Source organism: Carassius carassius, chromosome 44, assembly GCF_963082965.1.
Source record: "Carassius carassius chromosome 44, fCarCar2.1, whole genome shotgun sequence".
In the NCBI taxonomy this organism is placed as follows: Eukaryota; Metazoa; Chordata; class Actinopteri; order Cypriniformes; family Cyprinidae; genus Carassius; species Carassius carassius.
The window spans coordinates 9821085-9835707 of record NC_081798.1 but is presented as its reverse complement, the minus strand read 5'-3'; the positions used below and the strand labels follow the sequence as shown (position 1 = coordinate 9835707).

The 14623-nt window shown below is 37.3% G+C and overlaps 1 protein-coding gene across 8 annotated transcripts in view; it reads left to right on the top strand.

The window, feature by feature from the left end:
* The window catches only part of kaznb (kazrin, periplakin interacting protein b), a 153768-nt gene extending 139966 nt beyond the window's left edge, over positions 1-13802 (top strand). For 5 of the 8 annotated variants that reach the window (XM_059537165.1, XM_059537163.1, XM_059537164.1 and 2 more), the window contains 12 exons: positions 1666-1802; positions 2307-2477; positions 3934-4114; positions 4198-4331; positions 5550-5676; positions 9906-10105; positions 10605-10723; positions 10816-11047; positions 11132-11233; positions 11530-11696; positions 12010-12118; positions 12238-13802. In XM_059537165.1, coding sequence (XP_059393148.1) covers positions 1666-1802; positions 2307-2477; positions 3934-4114; positions 4198-4331; positions 5550-5676; positions 9906-10105; positions 10605-10723; positions 10816-11047; positions 11132-11233; positions 11530-11696; positions 12010-12118; positions 12238-12396 — 1838 coding nt within the window. In that variant the 3' untranslated portion in view covers positions 12397-13802. Of the gene's footprint in view, positions 1-1665; positions 1803-2306; positions 2478-3933; positions 4115-4197; positions 4360-5549; positions 6225-9905; positions 10106-10604; positions 10724-10815; positions 11048-11131; positions 11234-11529; positions 11697-12009; positions 12119-12237 lie in introns of those variants that run through there. The other 3 variants (XR_009427361.1, XM_059537168.1, XM_059537169.1) reach the window with 3 other exon arrangements.
* The last annotated feature ends 821 nt before the right edge of the window (positions 13803-14623 follow it).

Here is a 14623-nt window from a genome sequence, read left to right as displayed (position 1 = left end):
TGGGAGCACTCTGTTTATTTTTTATTCAGCAGGGATGCTTTAAGATTATCAAAAGAAAATATTTATATATAGCTTAATTCTCTTATTATTATTAAGCATATGATTTCTGAAGGATTGTTGAAATACATTAAAACTAAAGAGTTCAGTGGAATGCAGCTAGCATTACACAAATAATTTACTCGGTGGAAATCATATTGATTATGTTCATATTAAAATCATCCCAGACTTTTGGTTATCCTCATGACAATACTAAGCACTGTTTAAGACACGAGATGACACCCTAGACGTCCTAGTAATCGAGATAACCTGCATTTTTCTCTGGAAAACAATCTGAGAAGAAAGTCAACATTTAATCTCCTTTTGTAAAATGTTTCACCTGAAACGCGTTGGTGCTGTCTTAAAAATAAGTGTTATTTTGTTTAATATTTATGTGCTGACATTCTTATATTAATGTTTTTAAATAAATATCTTTAACAGATAACTTCAGCCAGTCAAACAGTTAACTCTTTTGTGTCTCGACTCGAGGCTAGTTACATTAACAGAAAAGCAGCTGTCAATATCTACAGCAAGCCACAATATCATATTTTAGTTTTTACATGTCTCAAATATGAGTGTTCAACAAAGTATCTAAAAGGAATCACATTAAAATATTATCTAATGTTTCTTCAACACTTCTAAAAGAGATCTCCTGTACATTGAACACCTTGTACTCAGTTTGGCACACTTCACACTAGGTCAACTGTGTTACTTGACACTTGTCATTTAGTCTGGAATGTAACACCTGTAGTACTTAAACAGGAGTGAATAAGACATGACAGAATAAGTCAAGCACAGACTGCGTTTTTAGCAAACTATACCTGATTTGGCTCATGTGGAGTAAAAAGAAGATGGGTTAGAGAGGGAGAAGTGATGGGTGGCAGGGTGCACATGTGCTCATGAATGTCAGCGCTCTCGAATGATTGTGGAAAAACAGGTTTAACTGTGGAATGGGGAGCCTTCTTCAGTTTGAGGGGGAAAGAGACCGTTGCCTCAAGTAAAATAAATGATTTACTTAGTCTAAGCTGTAAGAGAACAGGCACTCTGAAATGAAATGTTAATAAAAGATATTAAATTGTTATGAGGTGTTACACTTCACACTCCTCTCAAATTAAAACCTTGAAACTAAATTTGCATTTTGTGTTTACTGTTAATTAATTTATAACAATCAACACAAATGTCTGTTTTCCGTGTGGGATGTTTTTAGTAGAGCTTGGTGCCCCCTGGAGGCTGTCTTGAGCAGTGCACTGCACTATTTTTAACTACAAACTGTTTTTATTTATGATAGTGATAATAAAACAACAAAAGACATAAATCCAACAATAAATAATTATATTTTTTGTACACACGCGCGCGCGCACACACACACACACACACACAGACAGGGTAAATCCATCATTTTATATTTCTACAGCTCTTTTCTGACAGATAGGGGTCAGAGGACAAACTGCAGATGCATGTCATTTAAGGGCACAAAGCCTGTATTTGTGTTGTATTCACACTGCAAAAATTATGAAAGATAAATGTTATGATCTAGGAAATACTGAGATTGTTCCATACTTGTAAGATGTGCAAAAAGAGAATATTATTACTGCATTTATGAATCTGATTGTGCATGTTTGTGTGTAGCTATGAAGGGTGATCGGAAGCGATTGAAGGCAGAAAAAGCTGACCTGGTGAACCAGATGCAGCAGCTGTACACCACACTGGAGAGCCGAGAAGAGCAGCTCCGAGACTTCATCAGAAACTATGACCAGCACAGAAAGGTGACATGCATTACCAGTGCATTCAATTCACCACTGACACTATATACACATCTTCTGACAATCTTTAATAGATGAAATCTGTCAATCCATCATTAAACCTTAAACCATTAAACCCCTGCTATAATTATTATTTAATATTTTCATTCAGGATTACACTAGATCATTGTAGATTTACAAAGAACAATTAATTTAGCACTGGCTGATATGATCTTTTGTCAGAAGTGTCACTCTTAATTAAAAGTAATGAAAAAGCAATGATTTTATCTTGATTGAGGAAACCTAAATATTTTTCATCAGATATTTTGGGTAGCACCACAGACTTAATTTTTGTTGCTTTTATCACTTGTTTAACTGAAGATCCGTAAGAAGATTTTTATCAATATCTTTTTTTTTGCAGAATGCATTTAGTTGTATTTGCAACAGTATGGATCGTCAGTTTCTTGAGCATGTATGACTGTTACTCATGTATAACGGAGTGACGCTGACCGTGTCCTGTCCCTACAGGAGAGTGAGGATGCGGTCAAGGCTCTGGCTAAAGAGAAGGACATGCTGGAGAGAGAGAAATGGGACTTGCGCAGGCAGACCAAAGAGGCCACAGAACAAGCCAGCGTCCTGCGCTCCCAGATAGACATGAAGGAGAACAGAATCAAAGAGCTGGAGGCAGAGCTCACCATGGTGAGATAGCATCTCTCTTCATCTGTCTCTCTTACAGACGTACACTTTCACTTCCCACAGTGTCATAAACGCGTACACCTCACCTGAGCAGTCTCAACTCATTCTCTATTGGCGGTTTGCATCTCTTATCATTTGAGGCTCTCAAAAAACGTCTCAGTGGCTCAGACTGCAGACTCTAAATTCATCAGTTTAAGATCCGTAGATGGATCACGGAACCCCAACTACATTGTGCAATTGTACATTTTGCTGGATTGGCAGTATGATGTGTAAACAGCCGTATGGACTCGTGCAGTCACACAAAAATCCCCATGAAGAGGCACATGGCTGTCAACAGTGCAGTAATAGCATCATTACTCACTTCGTCTGCGTAATCTGTTGTGCCCCACTAGTACACACTATCTCAAGCGTACTAATGATTTCACTCCCACTGAGATTTTGAAATCCACTGTTTTTCACCCCGAGCGATCTGAGGGCTTAAACATCTAGATACTGAAAGATAGTAAAAAACGTCAACTTTATTGATATACAAGGGCATCCAACATCTGAGTTCACATTGAACATTTCTTTCTTTTTCCAAATAAACCTGTAATTAATCAAAGTTTTGGTTTTGTAATATTAAATGTTGCAATATTAGGAGATATTTAACAGTACTTACAATAATATATTCATGTATATAATTTATATATAATAAAAATGAAGATCTCTTAATTTGTTCGAGAGAGGTCTCTTATGCTCACCAAGACTGCATTTATTTGATTAAAAAATACTGTAAAAACACTAATATTGTGAAATACTATTTTATTTGAATACATTTGAATACATTGGGGAAGTCGTGGCCTAATGGTTAGAGAGTCGGACTCGCAATCGAAAGGTTGTGAGTTCGAGTCCCGGGCTGGCAGGATTTGTGGGTGGGGGGAGTGCATGTACAGTTCACTCTCCACCTTCAATACCACGACATAGGTGCACTTGAGCAAGGCATCGAACCCCCAACTGCTCCCCGGGCGCCGCAGCATAAATGGCTGCCCACTGCTCCGGGTGTGTGTTCACGGTTTGTGTGTGTTCACTGCTGTGTATGTGCACTTTGGATGGGTTAAAAGCAGAGCACGAATTCTGAGTATGGGTCACCATACTTGGCTGTAGGTCACATCACTTTCAAACTGTAATGTATTCCTGTGATGGCAAAGCTGAATTATCAGCTGAAGAAACATTACTTTTTATTATCAATCTAGAAAATAGCTGTGCTGATGAATATTTTGATGATTCTTGAATGAATAGAAAATACATTATAAAATATTAATTTAAAATATCAATAACCTATACATGTCATCATTTGTAATTTAACAGGTTTTTTTTATTACATTTAAATATCAAATCAATTTTCACCCAATTTTATATGGTTCTTGTGATTACACCTGCAGTACGGTGTGTTTGTGTGTGTGGTGTTTTTGTACCACAGGCAAAGCAGTCTCTGGCCACCCTCACTAAAGACGTGCCAAAGCGTCACTCTCTGGCAATGCCATCGGAGCCGGTGGTGAATGGCAGTCAGGAGTGGGTGATGCAAGCAGACCTTCCCCTCACTGCAGCAATCAGACAGAGTCAACAGACCTTGTACCATTCACACCCCGCGGACAGGCAAGGTACACGTCTACACAACCACATGCTCAGATACACCAATTGTCTTCTTTTAGCCCACTCACACACCCGTCTCCTGCCACCACAGCTGCTTTGAGGATCAGCCCCTGTCACTCCCGTCAGCCCTCCATCATCTCTGACGCCTCGGCTGCCGACGGGGACCGCTCATCCACCCCGAGCGACATCAACTCGCCCCGCCACAGGACTCACTCCCTCTGCAATGTAAGAGCTGCCTGGCACCCCCGACCAAGTAATCAGCCTTCCCAACTTGTTTTTATCTCCACCTTCACTCTTCTCAAATATTCAGTCCCTGCGCTGCTCATTAGCATGGCTTCAGGGGCCAGTTTTGTCTTGATGGAAGTTAATGCAGATAAACCAAAAGAGAGAATTTGTGTCTGTGAGAACTAGCTGTGCTCCACAAGCCTGAACATTTGCCATGTGAATTAAGTATTAAATATGTTAATTTATATACTATTAAATATATATATAAAAATATATTTGGTTTTCATTTTTAGTTTTTGTATTTTTAGTACTTCAACTTATTTCAGTTAGTATCCAGAACAAAATTTCTGCTTAAGTGTTTTAAGTTTAAAAATTTCAATCCAATGTTTATATTTTAATCAGCTCTATTTCAATTAGTGAAAACTATTTTAAATAACTTTAATTTTTTTTACCTTTAATTTGAGACTTTTTTTTATGTTTTTTTGCACTAAAATGTTGTAATAGAACGATCTTACATCATGAGGCACAAGGGGCTTTTCTATAGTCATTGCTAAAGGACAGGTCTTTTGGCACAACTGACAGTGGATTGGTCAGATGTTGTGACCAATCATCATCAAGGACACACTATCTGTTTTATAATAGTAAATATGGGCTCTTCATATGTGTTAGAAGAGAAAAACAAAAGTCCTATGCTGGTTTGCAGATCGTGACCGGTCTTCCAGACTGGTTTTTGTGGTCTTTTGACTGGTTTTAGAGGAATTTTGGGTATACTTTTCAACTGCTCAGGCTGGAAGACCATCTTAAATCAGCCAAGACCAGCAAAATAACTGGTGGCATCTTGTTAACAACCCTGGGCAGCTATAGAAACACCAAAATCTACAAAAGTGTTCAACAAAAAAGTCAACAATGAAATCTCACAACAGTGGTATCATAAATGTTGCCAAACCAAAAATGTAATTGGAACAACTGTATGTAGCATGTTTTTAAATGATTGTGAGTGTAAAATCCCATAATCCAGGATGAGAGATTGCAAATAAAGCATATTTGGAGTGTGTGGACCCCTGAAGAGGTGCTGATGAGGGAGTGCAGATATTCCTGAGATTCTTGATGAAACCACATAACTGACCTGCCCCCATATGTCCACCATTACTTTTCTATTCTCTCTTCTCCTTCCTCTCTGGCTGTCTCTGTTTCTGCCTTTTCTTGTTCTTGCCTCAGTCCATGGAGGACCTCGAGGACCAGAAGCGTAAGAAGAAGAAGGAGAAGATGAGTCTCGGCTCACTTTCTCGAGTGTTTGCCCGGGGAAAATCGCAACGCAAGTCCTTGGATCCGGGCCTGTTTGATGGTACTTCCACCCCTGATTACTATATAGAGGAGGATGCTGACTGGTGATAGTGCTATTGTGTGAGCGTTTAGATGTGTGTATGTGGAACGTAAGCCTGGATTTGTATGAGTTAACGTGTGCATGTGCGTGTGTGTGTGTGTGTGTGTGTGTGTGAGCGTGTGTAAGCATTTGTGTGTGCCTTCAAATGTATTCCCCATGAAAAATACAGGAAAGAGGAAGAACTGCTGCCTCCTTGAAATGTACATAACGACACTTAAAAACATCTATGTAAATGAAATATATATTTATATATGTATGCATATGTACATATGTTTACATTCATATAAATATATACATGGGATCATTGGCGTGTGAATATGTTTATGCTGTTATTATGCTTTATTTGTGGTAATATGTCTCTTTTTTTATAAACTGGAAACTTGAATTACTGCTGAGCGTTTGTAAATAGGAACTCTTGTGCACCTTGTGTTTGCTGATGTCTTCATGTGGAATGCTTATTTTTCATGACCGCTACTACCATGACCCCAAAGCTCCAGTCATTATACACCATAGCACTCAGTCATTTTTGCCCTAATCAAAAACATTTGGAAAAAAAAAAGAGATGAGACAAAAATGTTTACATGACATGGTCACATGAGATGTGAGCCTTATAGCAGATATTTAACTGTACATGGAGCAGGTCACCGTAAGGGGACCGGCTACTATCGCTCATTTAGGTAATCTACTATACCTATTATCACTAAACTTAACACTATTCTGGCTGAAAATGACATTTCTACATGACAGCCTGTAAACAATGTGTGATGTGGCACCCACGCCACTAGAGGGCCACCAATGCAACATTACCAAAAAAAAAATTGAGCACACTTTTAATGTTTAAAGTTATAGGGTACATCCAGATATGATGGTTTTCTAAATATTTGCCTTAGCTGTTCACCTCAGTAATCTAATCTCCGAGGCACATCTGCATAAAGGTGGGGTCACATTGGCGAGATTTCGCGGGAAAAAAAAGAGTTCCGATGGCCATCATCAATACTGGAGAGGTGAATGAAGTCACTGTGAGACCAAGCTTTGCTTTTAGGGCAACATGTTAAATTTGCGTGACCAATTTTTACCCTCACGCAAAACCCCTGACAAACAGATTCCTATTGGAAATTACTTAATCTCCCCCACAAAATCACGTCAAGCTATGGTAAATGTGACCCCACTTTAACAGGTTTACTTCTACAGAGTTACATTCAGACTGATGCCAAACCAGGATAACGATCATTTGAAAGCAAATAATTTATTATGTATTATGTCTTCTTGCAAGGCCGCACCAAGGATTTTATAAATCTTGACAAATGTGAATTGAAAACCTCTCTAAATCTATACTGTATTGTCTGGAATGAAATAATATTTTAGGCAGTTTTGGTTCAATTATGAATGATAACGGAGTAATTCAGTTATAATTGGACTGAAATTACAGTATGTCTCAAACAGGCCTTGTTTGATTTTATTTTTGCGTGGTCCAATGTGACTGCCCCTTTTTGCTAAAAGACATGTAGCATTATTTATTAGACTTTTTCCAATTATAAAAACCACATATTTTATAACGTATAAGTAATTATGCTAGGTTTTGAAGTGATACCGGTAAAGTTTGTTTCCATGTACTGTAGATTATTTACACACAAATCTGGACTATAGCCTACATCAGTAAAGTGCCAAAGGGTTATAGTGCAGCTTGCAGTACATAAGAAAATACATAGAAATATTTTTTCCCCTGCTTTCTCAAGTGTGCAAACAGATTGTCTGTAAGAATTCATAATATATCCTGCTTCCATAACATTATTTTCCATTAATGTTAAACCCAATGATGTCATGACATATCACATGTTTCTTTCCGTTTCAAGCTTTCCTTTGCATCTTGGTGGCACTGATTTTTTTTTTTTTTTTTTTATTAAACTGAACTGAAGTTCAGTTCCATGTCATTTTAATGAGTTTGTGTTGTAAGGTTTGTAAAGTAGATTATGTCAGATATAAGATTAAGTCTATTAAAGAACTTTATTTAAAGATTAGAAAAGTGGACCTTGCAATGAAACCAGACTCTTTGAATTTACAGACTTGTTGAGGAGGTTTTAACATTCTGAAGATTTAAAGAGAAAAAAAATCTATTAAAATAAAACTTATTTTAAAATAAAAACACATAACCCAACATTCATGTGCCTTTCTTCTTGACCCTGTGTGTATGTTTGTGTGCGAGTTGTCATGTAATGGTTTCCTCTTAACCCTCTTGTTCAGGGGTTGCCATGGTTTGGGGTGACCCCGCTCTACTCTTCATTTGTAATTACCCGCCATTTGTGTTAACACGTGTCCTAACATTGTCTGACCTCAGTGGATGAGAATGCCCCAAACTCACTACATACATTCATAACTCATATGGATATGTCAACTGGAACGAGTCTATCATGTACACCCTTATCCAAAACATGAGCACGGTCATGTGCACCTCTACCCGAAACATCATCTCATGACCAACTGATGTTGATTTCATTTAGTATAAAGGTCTATTTAAAAATGCTACACATTTATTGAAGAGTATATAGTTATATATCATAAAAGGTACATTATGTAAGTCTTCTTGATGAGGGTTTTCGTGAAGGACACTGGAGAGCATCGCTACAGTAAATTCAGAGCGATTGGGTTTTTCCTTCTCATTACTTGAAATGGAAACAGACTGAGATCTCCATTAAAATCCATTTTTCCATAAAGCCAGCGGATGCTCTCAGATGTCTTGAACAAGGTCAAGGCTCAGTCTTTGCTTAGACGAGTACCTATTTCCTCTAAAGATTTGAAAAAGGTGTCCTCTGCCTTGATGCCCATCAGATAATGAGTTTTTTAGAGGTCATTTTTTCAGTTAGTTAAAATCTGATGAAGCCTAAAGAGAAGGATGAATAAATCTGAACCCTCAGGGTGACTTCAATCTTGTTTTATACCTGCCAGGACACACTTGTAACCTTAGGAGAGCTATATTAGACACCAAATAATCTAAATAATTCGCTATACATCTAATTCATACAGATTCGACTGAAAGTCAAGTTGCGTCCCTGTAACAGCATTAGCTAGTTTATTGGGCGCCACCTGCTGGTATAAACATGAAACTACAGGAGTGGATTATGCAAATTTCGTAAAATCCGGTCACTTAGGTGTGGCTTAATGGAATGTGTAAAATATAATAAATTACAATATGTGACACTGGACCACAAAACAAGATTTATACATTATCTGAAAGCTGAATAAAAAAGATTTCCATTGATGTATGGTTTATTAGGATCTGACAATATTTGGTCGAAATACAACTATTTGAAAATCTGAATACTGAGAAAATCGCCTTTTTACGTTGTCCAGATGAATACTTAGTTATGTATATTACTAATCAAAAATTAAGTTTTGATATATTTACGGTAGGAAATTTACAAAATATCTTCATGAAACATGATCTTTACTTAAAATCCTAATGATTTTTGGCATAAAAGAAAAATCTATTATTTTGACCCATACAATGTTTTTTTTTTTTTTTTTGCTATTGCTAAAAATATACCCATTCAACTTAAGACTGTTTTTGTGGTCCAGGGTCACATATATTTCAGGTAACGTCTACACTAAAATGTATGTTTATGATTTTCAGCTTAACCACATAGTTTGCTAGTAAAACTCACTAATAATAACAAAGAGATTGCAGTATTGTAAAACATACTTAATCTACTACAATTTGTACTTAAACCCTGTTCTTACAGTGTAGCCAATGCACTATGCATCACAAAAAAGGACTGTGATAGAAAACAATGCTGTAAAATGGTCTAGTTAGAAGATTTTCATAAAAAGCAAGCAAATTCAGTGTTAGCTTCACACAGTAAGGGAGTGAGGCTCATGAGGTTTTGTTGTGAAAGTCTGAGGTAGTAAATGTGGAAGTGGTTTTGTTTCAGAGGGTGTCTGGGTTATATGAGGATAGATAAGGCCTTATCACATCCGCTGGTTCTTGCTTGAAAGCAATTATTCATTTAAGGAGCATTTTAAAAGCTGGAAATAGTGAAATGAAACAGGAAGATATGGAGGTGGGTCCTTTTCCTGACAGCAATAAACAAGCTTTCATGTGCAGAATGGATAAGGCAATTTTGTTTTGCTCTCAACCCTTCTGAACCCCTTAAACTTGCCCCCACTCCTATTCCTGCCCCTCCTGACCAATCCAGACTCAGACAGCCTCTCCAGCCAGAACCATCCCAGCCTATCAGATGGCGAGGAGCAGCTGGAGCGGCTACAGCAGGCGGAGCTTACGCACAGCAAGCCAATGTCTCTGTGGAAGGCGGTCACTGTGCAGGCCTGGCTGGAGGTTGTCATGGCAATGCCCATGTACATGCGTGCCTGTTCAGAGAATGTCAAGAGTGGAAAGGTAAATGCTGTTTTGTTTTTTTGCCTATTCTTACCTTGTTTTTTGTGCCTTTAATTTCAGCCCTTTTTTAAAGCAAAGCACCACATGAAAAACATGCTCAATTGTCAGATTGGACAGAAGACAATAAAACATATTACCCAGTGTTCAGATTTCTCTTCTGTAAATGTATGCAAATCAGTGCCAATTTATTTAGATAATGCATTATTTGCATATTTAAACAACATTTCAGAAAACGTATAATACAAAACAATTGTCTTAATTTTCTGTTATTAATCTGTAGTGATTTACCTGTAGTGTCTAAATACAACTAACAAGCCATTTATAAACTTCTCCTTGATTAAGTGACATTCTAAGATAGCATTTTCAGTTCTGTGGCTGCTAATTAGTACAACAAATATTTACTCCCGATGCTAACCTAGTAACCTAGTTATTGATTACTCAGCTGAACCTTGCAACATTTACTGGACTGTGGTTGATGAACAGCTGCTTCTTGTTGCAGGTGTTGCTGGGGTTGACAGATGACGATCTGGAGCTGGGTTTGGGCATCAACAGCCCAATGCACCGCAGGAAGCTTCGTCTAGCTATTGAGGATTACAGAGAAGCAGAGAATGGACGGGGGTGAGCGGCCACACTTACGCACAAGCACACAGGTGGCACACATTAGACTGACTGCATTGGCACTGATTTTGTGTTACATCTGTGTCCCTCAGACTTTCCAAAGCTGCTGATATGGATCATCACTGGGTGTCTAAGACCTGGCTGGGCGATGTGGGGCTTCCTCAATACTCACAGGTCTTCCACAACCAGTTGGTGGATGGCAGAGTACTGAACTCTATCACACGGAGAGACCTGGAGACCATCTTTAACGTCACCAACAAGTTCCATGTTTCCAGCATTCTGTCAGCCATTCAGCTTCTGCAAATGCTCAACTTTGACAAAGAGGCAATCATTTCTGTATTTACTGTCACACTCTAAAAATATAAAGTGTTTTTGGCGATATTGTAAAGTATCATAACTTCTCTGCAGACTATACAGGCACGTCGTGCTCTGTGTGAAAATCGAGATCTGGATCCGGTGGTCTGGACCAGCCACCGTGTCATTAAATGGATCAGAGACATTGATCTTAAGGTAATACAAAGTTCATAAAACGTCCACTACCATTCAAAATTTGGGGTCAGTAAGATTTGTAGTGTTTTTGAAAGAGGTCTCTAAAGGTAACAAAGGTAGCATTTATTAGTTCAAAAATATTTCAGATAAATATTATAACAATTCAATGTCATTTATTCCTGAGATGGCAAAGTGTCTGAGTAAAATCAGAGTTCTCAATTCATATTTGGATACTTAAACTAATTTTAACAATGTATAATTTTATAAATATATCTGATAAAATGTCCAACCTGTTCAAATAATTGTCTTTTATGCAGGAGTATGCTGACAGCCTTCAGAACAGTGGCATCCACGGTGCAGTGATGGTTCTAGATCCGACCTTCAGTGCAGACACCATGGCCAAGGCTCTAGACATCCCCAGCAATAAACACATGATCCATCGTCATCTATACGAGGAAATGAAGGTGCTTCTCAACCCCGCAAGGTGTGTGAAGCTTCATTTCAGTATAGTCATAAGGACTATTTTATAGTCTAGCAGCATATAACAATCTGAATTGTTTGAAGGTAGATGGTTTCACTTTTGGGACACAATGTATGCGCTGTTAGTCAACAAAGAATATTTGCTTTTGAACATCACAGTTTTAAGTTTGGTCTTTTTATGCAAAACAAAGATGTTGAATTTTTGTGTAATAATAAAATATTAAATTATTTAATATTTATATTTATGCAAATGTAGATTTGTTAAAGTTGCTACAAGTTTTGTCCCATTTAAAAATGATTCGATGATTTCTGTACAGAACTAACCAGGCTCAGGACTACAGGAAAGAGGGGACTCCTACACATTCTCCTGTCTCAAACTGCCGCAAAACTGAGGAAGGATTTTCTCCCAGGCAAAAAGTTGGCAAGGTATGAGTTGTCTTGTTATTAGCACAAAACAAAATCAAGACAAATGGTGGACTTTGTGCACCTAACTGTTATTGTTAATGATCTGTAAAAGCATAAATAACCTTTCTGTCGTTTCTCAGAGCCCTTTGAGATTCAATCCACTGGTCACTGTTGGGAGAGACTTGACTTTTCAAGGCAGCTGTGGATCACCACCCAGAGAAGATCACATCAAGATCCTGCAGAGGACCAAGGGCAGTCCCATGCACGGTTACTCAAGCATAGAGATCACTAATGTCTGAGGGCAACGGTCTGTGTTTGCCTTGGATTAACTAGGAAGGATGAGCCTCCCCGAGTCTCTAAATGGACCAAATAAGCTCAATTATTTGTAAAAGAGATTTGAGAATTGACCATTTGCACTTTAAAGAATTTTGTATTGGCAACAAAACACAACTAAGCACTTAATTAAAATTTTATAGACATGCTGCATTAAAAAGCAAATGTTTTGTCACTAACATAATACATAGATGAACTTGTCCTGATTCCCGTAAATTCCAATCAGAACTGGAGGTATGCAGCTAAAAATCAATACCACATGTTCAGATGTCTATTCCCTACAACAAGGTCATCACAACACTGTGCTTGTTTAAAGTTACGGGAAATGCTGGAATGAGAAATAGCGCTGTGAATTTAACATGAAAACACTTTGAATGCCACAGTAAAGTCTTGTCTTGGTTTTAATACATCTGTTGACATCTGCTAAAATGTTTGTGTTTTCAGAGTCTCATTTGCATATAAAATTAGAATCAACCACCACTTTAGTAGCAATGTAGTGTGGGTAATAGATTAGTCTCGTGAGGATCATTCCAGTTTAATTGAAATGAGTTTTCCCACATAATATATATACATAAAAAAAACTTTAGAGAATTTAACAAAAAACAACTTTTTTTCTCTTTTATTTGCTGTTTGTGATTTTTAACATCTCTGTCTTATCATGCATGCAGTTCAATTTGTTGAATGGAATATATTTGTATATAAATGCATTGTATAATGACTCAATCACAATAAGGAAATGAAAGTGCGATCTGGTTGAAATGCCTTTAATCTTCTTTTTACAGAGTCAAATAATTATTTTGTATCATATGCAGTGTTCCTAGAGTGTATGGAAAGGTAAAATGCAGTATACAATCTACAAGCCAGTACAGCACATGCACTGCACATTCTGCAGCTGGCTAATCCCACTTGGAGCTACGGGGGCAAGGAGAGCAAATAAAGTTTAGCAGCTCAGCGTGAAACAACATTGGCTTTTTATGCAAACAGCCTCTGTCATTGGGTAAACACAGATACGATAACACAAATCGATTAATCACTTGTTTCATATAAATTTAACCAATCATTATTTTCAAGATCTGGTTAGGAATGGCAACTATTAATCACAGATTTCCTGCTGGGTTTGACTCAGATTGTCTAGTGATAAACAGTTTGATGTCAGTTGCACAGCATACCAGCGCTAGGAGATGCACAGCTCAAGAATAAAGCAGTTATGGTGCATTTTTAAGGTGGGTTTTGCTATCACTAATCATTTTATATTACTGTATCTTGTGGCATTAGTGAAACTGTACTTTTGAGAAACATTTGTATATAGATTCATACCATGTGTCATTGGCACAATAATCTGTATAGAAAAATAAAGCTCTACATACATGTATTTGAGTGTTGCTGTGTGTCTGTTTATCAGGTTGGTTTTATACATGGCTGTTCATAAGTTTGGGGCCAGTAAGATTTTTTGAATTTACTATATTTTAATGAATCAGCATATAAGATTTTTTTTTTACAAGGATGCATTGACTTGATCAGGCATGACAGACAAAAGCATCTGTATTACAGAAGATTTCAATCTAATCTTAAAGTTTCAAAGTTTCCACACAAAACATTAAGCAGCACAACACTAAAACAACGTGTTACCATTGATAAAATCATATTTAACGCTGAAAACTGGAGCAATGGCTGATGAAAATTCAGCTTTGCCATCACAGGAATAAATGACTTTAAATTAGAGAGCACAAAGCAGTAATTTCAAATCATAAGAATGCTGTATTTCACAATATTACTGTTTATATTTTATTTTTTATCAAATGAGTGAGCCTCAGATACTTCTTTCAAAAACAGCAAAATATCTCACCAATCACAAACTTTCAAATTATGCTATTTACACAGCTAAAACCAGAGGTGTAAAGTACTTGAGTAAATGTAACTAATTACTGTACTTAAGTATATTTTTGGGTACTTTGGGTAATTTTTTTAATGAGTATCTGTACTCTTTACTCTACTACATTTGGAATGAGTGTTGCAGTAACACATTATATTTTGCATGGCACCTTTTCTGCAGCAATTTACTGTATTTATGCTACAAAAGATGTGATATTGCCAACTATAGGGCACTGAAATTACTAGCTATATCTTGTGCATTTTGCCCTTACCCAGACTTGTCAACAAGACTACTTTATGTGAATTTGAGTTTCTTAGCCA